The sequence below is a fragment of the Haliaeetus albicilla genome, chromosome 12, assembly GCF_947461875.1.
Source record: "Haliaeetus albicilla chromosome 12, bHalAlb1.1, whole genome shotgun sequence".
Classification (NCBI taxonomy): domain Eukaryota; kingdom Metazoa; phylum Chordata; class Aves; order Accipitriformes; family Accipitridae; genus Haliaeetus; species Haliaeetus albicilla.
The window spans coordinates 38,835,340-38,852,288 of record NC_091494.1 but is presented as its reverse complement, the minus strand read 5'-3'; the positions used below and the strand labels follow the sequence as shown (position 1 = coordinate 38,852,288).

General features: G+C 42.6%; 1 protein-coding gene across 2 annotated transcripts; it reads left to right on the top strand.

The window, feature by feature from the left end:
- Positions 1-223: 223 nt before the first annotated feature.
- On the top strand, positions 224-15,966 carry CRLF3 (cytokine receptor like factor 3). Of its 2 annotated transcripts, none has more exons than XM_069799254.1 (8): positions 224-431; positions 2,965-3,172; positions 5,044-5,131; positions 5,595-5,772; positions 7,273-7,495; positions 8,187-8,319; positions 12,418-12,530; positions 12,864-15,966. In XM_069799254.1, the coding sequence occupies exons 1-8, from the start codon at positions 303-305 to the stop codon at positions 13,115-13,117; spliced, it is 1,326 nt and encodes a 441-aa protein (XP_069655355.1). In that variant the 5' UTR covers positions 224-302; the 3' UTR covers positions 13,118-15,966. The 2 variants fall into 2 exon arrangements, with proteins under 2 accessions (XP_069655355.1, XP_069655357.1); XM_069799256.1 differs by lacking the exon at positions 224-431 and adding an exon at positions 2,173-2,192.
- Positions 15,967-16,949: the final 983 nt, after the last annotated feature.

Genomic DNA, 16,949 nt, shown 5'->3' with positions numbered 1-16,949 from the left:
ACTGGCGGGACCGGCGGCGCCGCCGCCGCGCGCGCGGAGGCGGCTCGGGGCTCTCTGGCAGCACGAGCCCTTCCCGCCGCCGCCACCCTCCGCGCGCGGCCGCTCTCAACGGCCGATGTCCCCGCCCCGCCCCCTCCCCGCCCCGGGGCCGGCTCCCCGCCGCGCTTCCCTGCTCCGCCCCCCCCGGGGCACGGCGCCCGGATGTGGGGCCCTTCCGGGGGCGAGTCCCGCCCGCGGCCGCTACCACCGCCACCACCGCCGCTGCCCCGCCCCGCCGGGTGCCTCGCCGCCGCGGCTGCTCCATGGAGGCCGACGGCGAGGCCGAGGCTCGACTCCTCTTGCAGGAAGCTCGGGAGAGCATCGAGGCGGCGCGGAGCTACCGGCGGGAGCTGGAGCAGCGGCTGCGGGGGCTGCACCAGGCGCGGAACCAGGTTGGGGAAACGGGACGGGGTTGCCCGGGCTGTGAGGGGTGGTGGCGGCGGCGGTGCCCGGTCCTGCTCTTCTCACCCGGAGCCGTGTTTTTGTGTGGAAACCCCCTCAGCAGGGTGCGGGCGGCAGCCTGTTAGAGCTTGGCTGGGGGAGGTGAAGGGAAGGGGGGGGAATCCCGCAGGACCGGGGGTGGGCGAGGGCTGCGGTGACCCCGGTGGTCCCGCACACGCTGCGGGGAAAGGTGCGCCTTGCCTTGGAGGACTTGGGAACGGGTGGGGGTAGGAAGTACCGGGAAGGGAAAGGGGTGCGAGCTGAAGTCTGTTACGGAACGGAGCCTGGTTTTCTGGGACGATAGGGAGGCAAAAATAAAAGCTGTCTAAAGGAACTACGTTTTCAAAAGCGGTTGGGATGCTAAGTCTTATTTTATAGGGAGCGTCACGCTTGTCTTCTGCCCCTCACATCTAAAAGATAGCTGCCTAGGCCAGTTATGCTCCCGTTTGGTTGCTCTCCTCAAGTCTGCTGTCCCCATGCATCAAACTCGGTGGGTCACGTACTCTGTGGGTCGCGTCTAAGTGTTGCCAACATTCCAGGTTAGCTGGTTTTTCTGCAGCTGTGCGCTGGCGCCAGGGGAGAGTTTTCACTGGGACTAGTAACCCACCCACTCCACGCTGAAGATGCGTGATAAGATAGGCAACTGCGGGCAGGGAGATTGCGGAGAGCCAGGAAAGGACTGGTTTCTCTAAGACATCCTCTCAGTGTTTTAGTTTTTGCAGACTAGAGCCAATGCCTTACAATCTTTGATTCAACTCTGCAAGGGGTGAATAAAAAAAGAAAACAAAGCAAAACTCAGAAAATGTTTCCGTGGTGACCTGATAATGTTCCTGCAGCAGATTCCATTAGCATAGAAATCTGCTATAAATCTGCTAGGTTAGTGTCCTGCTACTGAGTGAATGTGGGCGATCACTATACATTAAATTAGTCATCTTCAAAACCGCAAGCTACTTAAGAAAATGAGTTGTTCGTGACCGTCTTTAATCCAAACCTTGTCATCTCAGAGTGTTGCCTGATAACTCAAAATGCATTGAGAGGGAGCCAATTTGCCTTTCTGCAGTGACTGTCAGTGCTTAGTTAGCTTACCTTTCTTTCCTTGTCCTCCCTGGGGGAACTTCTTGGCTTGTGTGCATGTTTCTGTTTTCTCTCTTCCCATCTTCAGGACCACGTGTTGTTTTGTCCACAAAGAATCAGCCACACAACACGTGTCCAAGAATTCCTTGTGTCCAGAAGTGCTGAATGTCTTGGATTAGGGCTTCAGATAGCGGAAGCTTTATTATTTGGGGACTGTTGGGCCAATGTGATAGGAGAAGCGCTTTAGAACACTTTCATTGCATCCTTTTCTTTTGGACCAATGGGACACGATTTTCAACAGTCTTCGTGCAGCTCTGTATGTTCAGGGACTTGCATTTCCTCTTCTGTGTAGCTAGTAGTATCTGTAATTCTGAGGCTGACTTGTTGAATTTGTATCTGCATGTAATGGAGGTAATGGGCTTAGAGAAGTGACTGTTCTGTCTTCCTCTGCCCCACCCCTTCATGAAGCTAAATACTTCCTTTTTCTTCTCAAGCGTTAAAATAACAGGAGAAGGGAAACCGAGCTGTGTGGCAGCTGCAGACGTTCATGAATATTACTTGAAGAGGAAATTTATTTTACCTAACCAGAACACTTCCTGTGTTGGTTGTCTATACTTCTAAAGATCTAGAAATTACGTGTAAGGCCGTGTGCATGTTGCAGCATTTCCTTGTGCATGTGACTTAGAAAAGTTTTTCATAGGGAGATCTTTACTTCTGACTTTTGCATCTTTAGCTCAGGGGTGTTCAAATGTGTTTTCTTCCCTAAAAGTCAGATTCAGCAAGTTTGCAAACATTTTAATAAGCACTTGTAGAACCTTCTGTGGTCTAGTTGTTCCAGAATCAAAACAGACTTGCTGTTCACCCTGCCCTGTAACCCTGGAGCACAGACAAACCAAAGGTGGCTATTTAAAAAAAAAATTGAAAAGAAAGCAGCTCTACAAGGACTTTAAAAATCCAGTGACGTCATAGGGCCTGGAAAAGTGCTCCTAGATAGTCTTCTAAAAGCCTGATATCTTTTTCTTTCCCATGAGGATTACCTGTATATGCTAGCAGGGTGGTTTTTTAACAGGATCACAGCAGTTTTGAGGGGCGGTAGGGAGAAGACCTACAGAGCATTTGGATTTTCTGACAAGAAAAATTCCTTCATTGAAGTACACCTAAGCCAGTTTGTATTTTGCTTAGTTAATATACTCTTCCCCTTGTCCAGACTAGTTTCTTTGCCTCCTTCCCTGCTGTACATGTGCTAAAAATGACTACACTAGTTTGTGAACTGCCAGTGGTCCTTCTTTCAAAGTTGATTTCATGCACCGCTTTTCTCCAGCAGATGCAGATGAGGTGGTTCAGAAAAATAAAAGATGTGCATGGCCTTTGCCTTTATCCTGAATCCTTCTCTCTGTTACCTGAATTTAGATCAGAGAAAGTGCAACATTGACCAGAGATGTACTTGAGCAACATTTTAATGATTTGAAAGGGACCCTAAAGAAGCTGTTGGATGAGCGACTGATGTCACTGCTGCAGGAAGTGGATGCTATAGAACAAGACAGTATCAAACCCTTGGATGAATGCCAGAAGCTAATAGAGCATGGAGTCAGTACAGCTGATGATCTGCTCCGGGAAGGTAAGGCAGGACCTGATACTAAGTCTTGGCTCTACCTTCCAGTGTGTCTTCTCTTGAAGACTGTTATGATCAGCATATTTGGCTCACTTTGGACTTCTCTCAAACCAAATGTTAAGAAAAGGTTAAAGTTGGGTAGATGTAGTGAAGAGCTGATCAATATTATCTCCTACAAATCCATATTTAAATATTTCGCTCCAATCCCGGGGCGTGCGTATGTCAGTGTAGCCTCTCCACAAGGGCAGGAAGTACCTACTTAGGAAACATCTCACTGCAGAGGTGTCCTGCATCTCTCCATGCTTGAAAGAGGATTATGTCAGGCTACTTTGAAATAAAACACATCTTGGGTACCATAATAACAAAATATCTCTGTTGGCTGAAGGAAGTTATTTGTGTCTCAGTGGAATAGCAGCTGAAGTAAACAGATTATCTTTCCTGCTAAGTGTGATTATGTTGACTGTTGATGGGGGACAGTGGAAGAATGAAATGGCCACTGCATGAGAAAAATTTCTCCAAAAAGTCTGAGGATGAGGCAGACAAAAACGGACTTGTGGAGTATTACTCTAAGGGCCAGTTTGTACCCTACTGATGCTAAGTACCTAGCCAGAAAGGAACGTCACTCTTGTCTGCTTTCCCCACACTGGAGAACCTACTGGGAGCATGTCTGAGCCATGAGTATGTTGGCAGTTTCCTTGCATTGTTCTCGTGTCGCAACTTTAACTTTCTTTCAACATGATCTCAGTTTTGTGAACTAAAGTGCATAGAGCAGTCTCCCATGAGTAGGAAATCTACCAGCTTCCACTCAGACGTGAGCTTTGCACTTAAAGAGCATGCTGGCTTGATAGCGCTCTGCCTCCTGCTCACAGGAGTAGTGACAATATTTAAGAATTAATTTGTTGTGGCGTGTTTGGGGTTTTTTTTGTTGTTGTTTTTTGGTTTTTTTAGCACCACAACCTCTGGGACAGCCGGTAGTCACCTTGGTTTTACTTTGTCTCAAGTTACTGAATCACAGGGTGGTGGCAAAGATTGCCTGTGTTTACATGAGTTTCTATCAGATCTCATGAGAACCTGACTACCCGTGCACCTCCTATTCTGCGGGTCACCATTCCCTCTGTAGCAGTACAAGCATTGCTAAGTCGCGTTGTCAAAATGAGCAGCTGTTGCATCTGAGTCAGAAAGGAGTTAAGCTCCATGGTTATTAAATCTCCTGCTGCCAATTATGACGTATGCTTTTCTTTAGAGATTTGTAATGTTTGTAATCCTCCATTTGGAAAAGGACTGAGCTTGCTTATGTTGTAAATTACCATAAAGTCATCAGATAGGAGAATGGAGCGTACGTCTCTGTAAGCTGAAGTGTGGGATGCTACTTTATATGGAAAGCTTATGAAAAGATTTCTATTTATCTCCACACTTTAATGCATGGATTATTTCCTTCATTATGACAATAGTTACCATTTAGATTGTAGCAAACAGCACAATGGTTGAAATTATTTTTTGCTTTTAAGCTCCTGCTTTTTTGTTTTCTGCTCAGTGAAGGTGCTTTGGTTTTTTCTTCCTTTAAAGCAGGTGGAGGAAGGGATTAATAATCCTAATTTCTGGCATCTGACCCCAGTTCTGCTACTGTCTGATACCTGAGGCAAATTATTACATCTGTTTTGGGTGTGTCTACAGGAAGCTTTGAGAGCTTCAAAAGTTGCTAGATAGGCTTTATATTGTTAACTATAATTGTATTTTCTAGCTAAGTGTCTAGCAAAAGTGCTGAGAATGCTTCATGTTTAATTGGTTGTTCATGTCAGAACTAGTTATTCTTTGAAGCAAAGAATGTCTTTCTTGGACGTTTTCTCATTAGGAATATTTTTACCATTTGATTCCAGGAGAGAGTGCAGTCCATGGAGATGTGGGACAACAGAATGAGAAACTTTGCAGCTTTACAAAAAAAGCTTTACATATTCAGCTAGATAGGTAAGATACTGACACACTGAGGTGATCTGAGGCAGCAGCACATGTGCTCTTCTTGTATAGGGGATCTTTTCTCCTCTGAAACAAAAGCCTTCCACTCCACTGCATTAAAAGATTCATTTGAGGTGTTACTGTCACTTGTTTCATAGGCTTTCTTTGGGGCTAGCAGTCACAGGATGGAGTAGTTTTCAACCTCCATATGGTCTGTAGAAATATAGGCTGTTTATTTATGAACAATGAAACCCACTCCTTGTGGAACAGCCTGTATTTCAGAGTATTTACTGAGAAACAGGCAGTCTGGTTAGGGCTGAAACACAATGTTTTCTGAGTCTTTTAAGTTTGAAATGCACATGCCAATTTCTGCAGCTGTTCTCTCTTTGCATATCTGCACAGATTCATGTGTATGGACAAAATATGAATTTGTAGAAGCTGGCCCCTTTCATTACAGCAAACTTTCCTTTCTCAGCTTACCAGAAGTGCCCTCCTTGGTTGACGTGCCTTGTTTATCTGCCCAGTTGGATGACTGCCTTCTTACTATATTGAAAAATCAAATATTCAGACATGGAACTGTGGCATCTCGACCACCTGTACAGCTAGAGGAATTTGTTGAGAAGCCTGGAGGTATTTTAGTCCGATGGTGTAAGGTAGGTAAAATATCCTGGGTGAGGATCATTCAGATTTCAGTTTTGTTGAAAGAAACTGAAAAAGCCACTTTCATTCTGGATTCTCTACTGCCTTCAAAGGAATAGTCCACTCCAGTGTTCAGTTAGAAACTTTAGAAGAGATTTTTATGGTAATGGCCTAATTTAAAGGCAAGGTAATCTAGTGATGTTGTGGTTGGCGCTAGGGTTTGTGTCTGCCTGGTAGTGACACTTGTACATTAGACTCTTGCTGTTGGACTCTACCTGCTCCCATCTGCAGGTAGAAAGGGCCGACCTGCTGATGCACCTCTGCCTCACAGTCGCCTTCCCTGTTTGTGGGAAAGTTGGGAGGGGTAGCTGAAAACACTGCTACCCCTGCTTCCCATGCTTAAGCAAGTGCCAGGTGCCGGGCAAGCAGGAAACAACTCCTTCAAATACTCTTCCCTCTAAACAAATTACTAGAGTGTAATCTGTCTGTGATACTGTTGTACAAACAAGGCCAAGAATTCCTGGTGTGCATGTTTCTGACAGAGGTGATTTGCACGTAGCCAATTGTGCTGTGGAAGTGAGGGGTTTGTTTGTGTGGCCCTAACAGCCAACCACTCTCAGATGGAACTTTGTTGCTGGGCTGATGCTTTTGTTCCCTTTGAAGATGCTATAGCAGACCCAGGATGAGGCTGAACCTGTTCGGTTATGCTTTTACACCTAAACATGTTTGTGTTCTTAGGGAGATGCAGTGGATAGAAAGAAAAAATATTTTAATAGGCATTAGCTAGTCAAGTAGCCTTTTTCTTCAATACACAAAAACTATTTTTGAGTAAATCACTGCTGTGATCTGGTGAGGTTTAGTTGTTGTTGGACAGCTCTACTACGCTCCTTGGCAGCATTAAACAAACTTGTTTTTCTAGCAACAGCCAGCCATTGGTCAGCCACCCTTACCTTGTCAAGGATGTGGACTCAGGTTACAAAACCATAGGCACTACTATCACATGTGGTCTGATTTTTCTATGCTATAGAGGAGGTCCCTGAATTTGGTCATGCTTGGGGCATAGTAGAACTTTTGTGGGGAAAAAAAAAAATTAAAAAATCTCTTTCGACTTAGAGATTATCAAAGAGTTGAAAATCATTCCCTGGAACAGTTTATGAAGAATAATAGTGAGTTTCCCCTGCTGTTAAAAACTGGCACTGAATTTCTTTGGCAAATTTGTCTTCAGCTTTTGGCTGAAGGATCTTGTTATATCTCTGCTAGATTGAAAAGCTGCCTGTTAAATGTTTCTTCTCCTATAGATACTTTTAAACTGTAATCAAATAATTCTTATACTTTTTGTATTAGTTGGTTCAGACACTGATTTTATTTTCTATAAGGCATGCTTTCTGCTCTTTAATACCTTGCGACTCAGAATTGCCTTTGACAGCCTGCAGCACTATCCTAATGGGTGCCACTTCAGGGGCAAAAGAAAAAAAAGAGGGGGTCCTTTATTAATGCAATAAATGTTTCTCTAGGTGGATGATGACTTCATACCACAAGATTACCGACTGCAATATCGTAAGAGTACTGCCAGCCACTTTGAAGATGTGTATGTCGGCTCGGAGACAGAGTTCATAGTGCTGCATATTGATCCTAATGTTGATTACCAGTTCAGAGTCTGTGCCCGCGGAGATGGACGGCAAGAGTGGAGTCCATGGAGTGTTCCTCAGATCGGCCGTACCACGCTAGTTCCCCATGGTATTGTTTTGCTGCTGTTCATCTTCATCTTAAGCCTGTGTCATCAGCACAGCGCTCCTGAAGGTCTATAGCTGAATGACTTATGGAGCTGCTTTTTGTATGATGGTGGGACGTCCTTAGCTATGATGTATATGTGTAATGTATGATGAACTATCCTTTCATCCTACAATTTATTCTTTGCTTCCTAGTGTGAGGGACAGTTAGTGAGCCTTTCCAGCAGGTAGCTCACTGCTTTGCCTTGGAAAGCATCAATGAGCTAGAACTGAAGCATTTTTTTTCCTTCTCCTTCACCCCTACCTAAGCATTTTTTTTGACCTGCAGTCTCGTAACAAGCTCTTATCTTGGAGAGAGTAAAACCTAAGTTTTCTCTTCACTTGCAAATTTTTAAGGGCAGTGGGTAATGAAGGTTTTCCTTTGCCTACAATATGACTTTGCAGGGATTGCAGCAAAGAGTGAACTTCTGGTGAATTCTGTGAGCTGGGAAATATTTTTTGTAATTGCAAATTATTTGAAAAAGAAATCTCCATCAGAAGGCGGCAAAACTAGCCTCTGTTCTTAATATAGCTTAAGCTTCATATGAGGTAAACTGAGCAGACATTGCAACTGATTTGGTTTTGCACAGACAGTAGGTGGTCAAGTTGAGGTTCACACTTTTCATGCCTTTTTCTTTTTTTTTTTCTTTTATTTTAAGAATGGACAGCTGGTTTGGAGGGTTACAGCTTGAGCAGTCGAAGAAACATAGCACTTCGAAATGATTCTCAGTCATGCGGTGTGCTCTACTCCAAAGCTCCTACTTATTTCTGTGGGCAAACATTAACATTCAGGCAAGTACTTTCTGGGTAGCTGTTGTCTGGTGCATCTCCTGTGAGCCAAGCTTCCTTCTCTAGTCTGTTACATCTCAATTGTATGTAAATCTGAGTCATGGTGCATATTTGAGTTTTACATCAGCTCAGCCCCAGTCAAAGTAGTGTGTCTGGGTAAAGTCTGAACATCCTTCTCTTCTACTTCCTGGCTCTTTAGGAAAACACCTGATGTTTTTGTAGGACCTGCACCTATCTAAAAGAGACGAGCGAACTCCTGAAGGATGATAAATACAGCTCGTGCTGAGCAAATCTGTGGAATGTTGAACTTCCTCCAGTTTTTTAGCAGCTGTTACTGGCTGGTCAGAAGTCAGTGGAGGCTTGCCATTGATTCTTTTTAACCTTGGGTCAGTGGGTGCTTTTCTTCCCAGAGTATCCACAAGCTTTGCAGGATTTGGTCATGAAAACATTATATATGCTGTTGGGACAGGTAGGGATGACAGTCTGGCACTGATGTCTTAAACATCTGAGATAACTAGTGCTGATCAGACTACTGCTTGAAACTGGCATTAGAAAAATACTGAGTGGAGAAGGGATCTTGTGGAATTCAAGCTTTCCATTTGACACAGAATGTGATTAAAAACCTTGGCAGCTTTGCTGCCTGTAGTCCTATCCCTGAGATGATGTTGTTTAACAGGGTATGAGGAATGTCCTTGTGGATATGTCAGTTGTAATTACAGACCTCAGAGACTCTGAAGCTTTATTCCATCTTTCCCTGGTTAAATAAAACTACTTGCTGTACAGTAGGCAACCCCCCAAAGGCAGTTTAAGGGGGTCGTTCATTATATTTTTATAACTTACTCCATGGTGTTTCATTTCTCCCTTCCTGATAACTAATCTTAACTTTAGATGGTTGTAGTATGAGGATGTATTCAGTTGCCCCATCTAAGATGGAATAAAAAGATCTAAAGCTTTCATTTGAAATCTGTTGCTAGATTTAACATCTCTTGGCTCAGAAATGCCTGTGAAATTAAAGGCAGAACTTTGAGGTTTCCCTTGGTTCTCTTTCAGACCAATGCCTTTTATCTTTTTTTATTGGTAGCATATGAAAATCTTTTGCTTTACATTTTGGTAATGTGGACTCCTCTCCAAGAGGAGATTGTTTCAGGATAGCAGAGCACTAATAAGCACATGTCCACAAGAACTATAATGACACAAATCTTAAGATTGAAGACAACCTCAAAAATCGGTTGTGTTCCTCTTGGAAGGTCCAAGAGTAGCTTCCTGTTTGAAAGTGTGTGAGATTTTCCTGAGCAGGGAGATGTAATACTTGGCGCTTGGCTTTCTCCATCTGTTGAAACAAAAGTGTATTCACAAGAGGATAAGTGGCTTGCAGAACAAACCAAATAAGCAAGGTTCATGTTACAGGTATTTGTGAAGCAGCTTTGTATTCTTTTTGCGTGTTCAGGCCACAGGCATACCTCATCAGTGGAAAGTGAAGCTGCAATAAACGCAATGCTTTTTATCTGCTTTTTAAAGATAGACTGCTTCAGTTATCCTCTGAGGCGAAGCATTTGGACAAGTAGGAAAACATCATTGCTTTAAGTCAAGACTCGTCCTGTTCCTTTGCAGCCTTCAGGGAGCTGCCCTTAGGAAAAGGAACATTTCTCCACTGACCTGCTCTGCAGCTGTCCTTCTTTAAAGCTTTTGCTTGCAGTGGGGAGCCACACAGTCAGTCTGGCCAATCTGGCGATTTGGGATCATCCAGCAGGTGCCATATGAAGATCATGCTGACTTTGTCAGGAACCCACAATTCTACTGACAGCTAATATAAAGGAAGCACATGTGATCACCTGCAGATTCACTTGTCTGTGGTCTGAGGCAAATGGAAACTGGTGGTGGTTGAACTGTGTGTGCTACAGTGACAGAGGCAAGGTTGTGCTCTGCAGCATTGGAAGTGGTGAGAAGGGATTTGAAAAGTGTCCCACTGAGCATTGTTCCTACCACGTATTCTGTAGGCTTTTTAAAATTTTAAGTCCCAGGGATCACAGAGGCTGGAGAATAACTTTGCTAACATGATAGGAAAAATCAGCCTAGTAAAGCAAAGCTTAGGAGATTGTGCAGTGATGCTCTGTACTGTATGGGGGCTCTTTGTCTTGGGCTGGTTATCAATTGCTGGAAAATCAAAACCTAGTAAGGAAAGGAATGGTGATCTATACCAGATCCTGGCCCTCTTCCCTATGTGTGTGAGAGGAGGAAAGCTACTGCAGAATTACAGGTTGGCTGTTTTCTTAGGCACTCGGATCGTGCTTCCTCTTTATGGTGTAAGGAAGGTTTGGCTCTTTCCTACTTTGCGTTAGCATGCAGCCCAGTCTGCTCTCTTGGAGTGAGGGCAGCGGTGTGGGGATGGTAGCCCTGATGCTGGAAAGCCTGGGTGTGATGAATACAGAAGTGCATGATGAAAAACATGGCCTGAGCCTGGATTCACTGAGAGAGCTGAATCTAAAACGTTCAGCTGGTCCTAGACTGTCTCCTGTGTAAACGCTCCCCCCGCTGGGTGTACTCTTGCTCCTCAGTATTTGCTGTCGTCTTATTTCTTTGATGCTTTTTTCTTCCTACTGCTGCTGGTCCAGGTTACCTTAGTGCTTTGCAAAAGGGGTCTATAATATATGAGTAAGTGTGGATTACAGATTGACATGATAAAATTTCTACTTTTTAATGGGTTTATAGTTATCCATTTTTGGTCATTCTTGTGCCTGTAAAAATGCTTATTTCCAACTCAAGAAAGGCTCCCTTAACTAGGGATGACATGAATTAATGTTACTTAAGCACAAAGGCTTTACCCCTCAAGTTCACTAATAAATAGCTGTTTATAAAACCTCACCAGTAACTCAGGCAGAGTTTACAATCTAAAGTGGAGTAGTGAGATGAATTTGAAATCTCCTTTAAAGTTGTTTTGGGAAAACATTGTGGATCATTTCTAAATTAAAAGCTTCTTGGATATTTAAATTTTTTTCTTTGCTTTACAGTACAAGGGTTTTGCTATCTTAGTGATGTTCCCAGGGGACTAAAAAACCTAATAGAGTGCAAAAGTAACCAATTTTATCTTCCTTGTTTGTCTTGAAAGAGTTAACCCATTGTGTGCCAGTCCACTGCCCAGTTTATTCCAGTTCTTAAAAGCTTCTGCTTAAGTTTTTCTGTTGTTTGGCAACAACCATGTATCAGTGCTGCTCTTTCTCTCAAGCTGTAATGAAAATAAATGCTGTTTTACTTTTCTAGAAAAGTTTCCCAAGTCACTCAGGCTCTCTCTAAAGTATGATTTAGCACCTTTGAGAGATGGCAGTACGAGAGAAAGGACTCAAATACAGAAGAGCCCTTCAGTGTATAAACTGTGCAGGCCTTGCAGAGGGCCCAAAGGGAACTGTGTCCCAGGTCATTTGCACAACTTGTTTGCTTTTTCTTTGGAGATTCTTTCTCAGGACCAAAATCCTAAATGCAGCTGAACAGAAGCCAGACTTGTAAATGGTCTTCTGGGCGTTGTTTTTAATACACATTTGCACAAAGCTAATTTATGAAAAAAAACCCGAAACAACCCACACACACCCTCAAACCCAACAACCCTTCACCACCAAAACACATCAACCTTCCGCCCCCACCCCTTTACAGCAGAACATAGCAGGGTTCAAAACCCCTGTTTTAGTCATGCTTATTAAATACTTGCTGAAACTACAGCCATCTTGCCATAATACAAGATATTGACCAGTAATCTGGTATAGATGATTGTAGTTTTGCACATATTGGTTGTTTCAGACAACTGGAAATAATTTCAAAAGACTCTAAGCTGTGACAGTGGAGAAGTTTATTAAATAGCAATGAAAGCTTGCAGGAAGCAGATTCATGTTTTGTACAGATTAATAGAGAAAGCATTACTCAGTGAAGCTGCTGGGAAAGCTGGTAGGACTTCAGGTCATTCAACAGGGATCTCCCCAAAAGGTTGGATGAATTTGTTGAAAGCCCTGGAGCACAGTACAGAGGTCTGGTATGACAGGGTATTACTGTTTGGATTTCATTGTCTGTTTTGATTTAAAGCTTCAGGGTTTGACTTAACTTTTTGCCTGGTAGAATTGAAACTGTGGGACAGCCAGACAGACGAGACAGCCTTGGAGTGTGTGTGGAGCAGCAGAACGGCTATGATTCTTTGCAGCGGGATAAAGCTGTGTGCATTAGCACAAATGGTGAGTCTGAATCATGTAATTGAAGAGTGTGAATTTTTTTTGTTTTCCTTTCTCAAAACCCATAGCCCCTGGTTCTTTATATCCCTGGATCACATATAAGCAACTTCATCCATGTTTTATGTACATACTGCTTGTGCAGTTAAAATCTTTGGTGAGAGCATAGGTTTCCTTTTCCTGCTTGCAGTTAGTGCAGCCTGTTTGATGTGACGAAAAGGAATGTGGCAGGGTTGCTTTCCATTTCTATTTGCCTGCAAAAAAAATAGGGAGACATAGTGTTCCATGTTAGTAAGTACAGGAACTGAGAAATGATATTTGATATCTTGACTGTTTCAGGGGCAGTATTTGTAAATGGAAAAGAGATGACAAACCAACTGCCTGCTGTTACTTCTGGATCAACTGTGACATTTGACATGGAAGTTGTGCAGTTAGGGCCTTCCAGCAACGAGGGAGGGAACTTCAAGCTTCGAGTAACCATTAGCTCTAACAACAGAGAAGTGGTCTTTGACTGGGTACTTGATCAATGCTGTGTCTCTTTGTATTTTGGATGTTCGTTTTCATACCCAGGCTGGAAAGTTTTGGTGTTTTAGCAGTGAGTGAAGGGATTTTTGTTCTTGCTGTAAAGTGTAATGTTAAAACCTGGGCTTCCAGCTGTTTGACATCAACAATCTGTTAACAAAAACCTGTCTTTATACTACTTGAACTCCACTATATTGTACTTCCTGCTGGATTCATTTAAAGAAAAACAATTGTGAAACATTGGATTTGTTACTCTGGAAAAAGTTAGAAGCAGGTATTTGCGTAGGCAAATTAATTTAAGCAGTCCATAAGCCCTTTCCCTTTTTTCCTCCAGACTTGATTTTTGTCAGTATTTCATTGTACTCTAGTCTCAGGGTACGTGTATTGTGTAGAATTAACTTTGCTTAATGCTGCTGCTCTGTGAAATAAGCCTGTAAACATTTAGGGGGGTGGTAAGGACCAAAGTTTTATTTATACCACTCAAAAAGAACAAAGTAGTTAGAGCAGTGATATCCTGCTATGCTTCCTTGTACACAATGCTGCCTTAATAGTATGAATGGATAGTGGGTTCTGCAACAGCCATTTCTTTCATGCATGGTACTGTTCATTCCTCCAGAGCAAGGATGTCTGAGCCATAATGTCTGTTTAAATATGTAGCCAGTCTGTTAATGTCTCACTTAAGTGCCTTATTTTGAGATATTTCTTGAACTGTTTTCTGTGTTGTCACTTGGAATATATTTTTCTAGAGTAGTTGCATGGTGATGCTTACATCAACTTAATGCAGATGCTTGCCTCAAACTAGACCAATACCTAGAGTAGGACAGTTATCCTTATCTGCTCTGTCTTCCCTAGTTATATTTACTGTGTAGCCTATGTCAGAGCAAGTCTTAGTGATTTAGTACTTAGGCATGACATGCAGATTGGCAGCCATGATTCCTCACAGAGCCCTTCTAAGACTTAGAGACAACATTCTTTCTATTGTCCAACAACAGAGACAAGGGAGGTGCTATTCTGATGTGCAGGATTCCTGGAAATCCCAATAGCTACCTGGGAACACCTTGCATTCACATGCAATAGCACAGGATTATGGTCTGAGGACTGGGGACAGACTAGGCTGCCCAAGCAAGCTGGGACTGCTGCTGGAGATCCACTATGGGAGGTAACGGAGATGGGCTTCAGGCAGACCCTGCTGGCAGAGATTTAACCCGTGGCAGTCAAAATGTAGCAGATGTTGGTAATTTAACTGTCTCCTCCATGTAATAGGATGGGAAAAGAAAATATGAATTAATTGACTTTGAATGCAGAAGTTAGGTAAAGTTACCACTATTTTCCCTAAGGAGCAACTAAGATTTATAATGAGCTTATCAAAGAGAACCTATTCCTGGTCAAAAGATTGCAATACTACTGGACTTAAATATTTTGAAGTAATGCTCATTGAGGGCCTTCTTACCTCAAATTCAATTAAATGTATTTTAGCATGTTAGAATAGCAGTATTTTTATAAAGCCTAGACAATCATTCTGCCCTTTTTCCTGCAGTGTCAACATGCTACGTTAGCCCTCTATGCTAGCATTAAAAGCTTAATTCACATTGGATTATTATCCCCCATACTTACATTATCAGTACAAAAAGATTAATTGTCTATGCCTGCATTTTTTCCCCAGGCATCTGTAGTAGGGGTACGAGAATTTCAGAAAAGGCAAATGGCTGTTGGTATTTACAACATTTACAATAGATTCAGATGGATGCAAAGAACTTGCACATAGAGTTAGGTTGGAATTTACTATAAGACCTGAAGTGAGGAAGACTGGACACCTGCAGGTAAGATTATCCACTGTTAGCAACAAAAAGCCTGCAGTATTCTCAGTTTTTCAAGCTTAACTATTTCAGTGTTAGGGAGTAAGAAAATACTAGCTTATCCTGTACTTTCAGTGTTCTCTCTAATTATCCTGTGAAGAGTATTTTCAATACTTCTAAAATATGATTCTTTTCCTGTAGCCAAGAAGGTTCAGTAGATGATCAAACAGTATCAGTCCTGTTTAGAGAGGGTCAGGCTGGCACTCTAGCTAGCAGCCAGCTTAAATCTTGCTCCATTTAGTAGTGCTGGTAATGTCACTTACATACTTCAGGTACTACTTGTAACTTAGTATTTTTACCATATGGAAACTAAAATTGTATCTACACTTCTGAGGTATCAACAGCTCAGGTACCTTTTCATCTGCTTTTGGAGGGGCTAGTCAGACTATTGATTCTGCAGGATATTTACTTGCATGTTAGAAAATGAAGCTTAAGCCTTGAATTCAGGTACTTCCAGAGATGGTAATGCCTTGTCAGTTTGTTCAGAATACACATACAAAGCAGCTTAAGATGACTGTGAAGGGCCACTGGAGGCCCCTACTGTGCCCCCTGAGAGCTGAGGATGGCAAGAGAAGAAACAGTTTTTCTGACTTTAGTCTTTAGCTGTACGTTGAACAAGGGCAGCTTGCCAATCGTGGGTTGGGTATGGTTGGGTTTTTAGTCATTTTTTTAAACTTAGCATAAGCCTAGCTGTCCAAATTGCAAATTAGGTACTGTTCAACCACCTCTTGGAGCTGCACCTTTGAGACCTGGGAGGGGTGAAGAGTCTCAGGGCAAGAGACCTGAGTTAAAGTATGCAAAGAAGCAGAAGAGGCTTGAATTAAAAAGGTTGAAATTCTGTTCTTCCACAGCAGAGTTCAGCTAGATAGAAAACTTGACACTTCCTTTACAATTTTTCACCTCTAGCTCTTGGAGCCTTGCAAGCAACAGAGTGTTAACTGCTTATGAAATCCAATCCTGAAAGTTGTTTTCTTAAGCTAGAACATTCACTTACCTCAACTAAGACTTATGTGTCAAGTGAAATTTGAAATTTTTTTTAAATAAAGTTTTATCCCTCAACCATGTATGGTCTAGTAAATTATTTATTGGGGCATAAAGCTGGAGCATCACTGCATTCTAATAAGAAAATGTATTCTATAGTGCTGCAGCCGTCTTTAAGAGCTTCTCCCCCTTGTTTTTTTCCCCATCTTTTGTCCCTCAGAAGTCCTCAACAATTTTTCCAGGTTTCTCACTTGTGCACTTACCTTTATTTCCAGCTGAAGTTTAGATCTTAGCTGAAATCTCTTACAGAAATAATTTTTCCTCCTTTTTTAAAAATTAGTTACAGCATCTGTAAACTACTTTCCTCAATACTCCACAGCTAATTTTTCTGGTTTATTGTTCCCATCTCCTTACTGCTGCATTAAATGGTGCAACTCATACAATAGTAGTTTTTGGCCACCGTTACTGAGCAAGAAGCAGAGGTATTTAATCCCCTTCAAATAAAGTCCACGTTGAACTAACACACAGCTTTACTAAAGGAAAAATAACTTGTGAAACCAGAAATCAGGCTGCCGACTTGGTAGCTTTCTCTCATAAATACACCATTCATATGAAGAACTTTCTCCAGGGCAAGATGCCAAGTATTTCTCCTAAAGAGAGCATCTTCGGTCTCAAATCAAGCAACTTAAGAACAGCAGGTATCAGAATCATGGAAGGCAGACTTACCTACTTCATTCAGATTTCTTGTTTTCTCAGTTGTGAAACCATGCAGTATCAGATTTATAACCAGGATCTGGTCCAACAGGAACACCTTCATTCAAGCACCGGTTGATGATGGCACCAAACTGTTCTGTGAATTAAGAAATACTTAACTTTGAACAATATTGTCAAAATTGTCCTCACAGAATGGCTCCTGCATTCGCAAAAGTAAAGTCAAATTGCTGCTTTGGGGTGGGTTGTATGGTTTGGGGGTTTTGTTTTGGTGATTAGTAAAGGAATCAGAACAGTTCAGATTATTCGCAACTGCTTCATTCCAGGCAGTCCATCTGTACCCCACCCCCCAAAA

Excerpts from the sequence above, each read along its gene's own strand:
- CRLF3 (XM_069799254.1), top strand. The coding sequence starts at position 303 with ATGGAGGCCGACGGCGAGGCCGAGGCTCGACTCCTCTTGCAGGAAGCT. Across the intron at positions 3,173-5,043 it reads TGATGATCTGCTCCGGGAAG|GAGAGAGTGCAGTCCATGGA; the intron begins GTAAGGCAGGAC and ends ATTTGATTCCAG. Across the intron at positions 5,773-7,272 it reads TTTTAGTCCGATGGTGTAAG|GTGGATGATGACTTCATACC; the intron begins GTAGGTAAAATA and ends ATGTTTCTCTAG.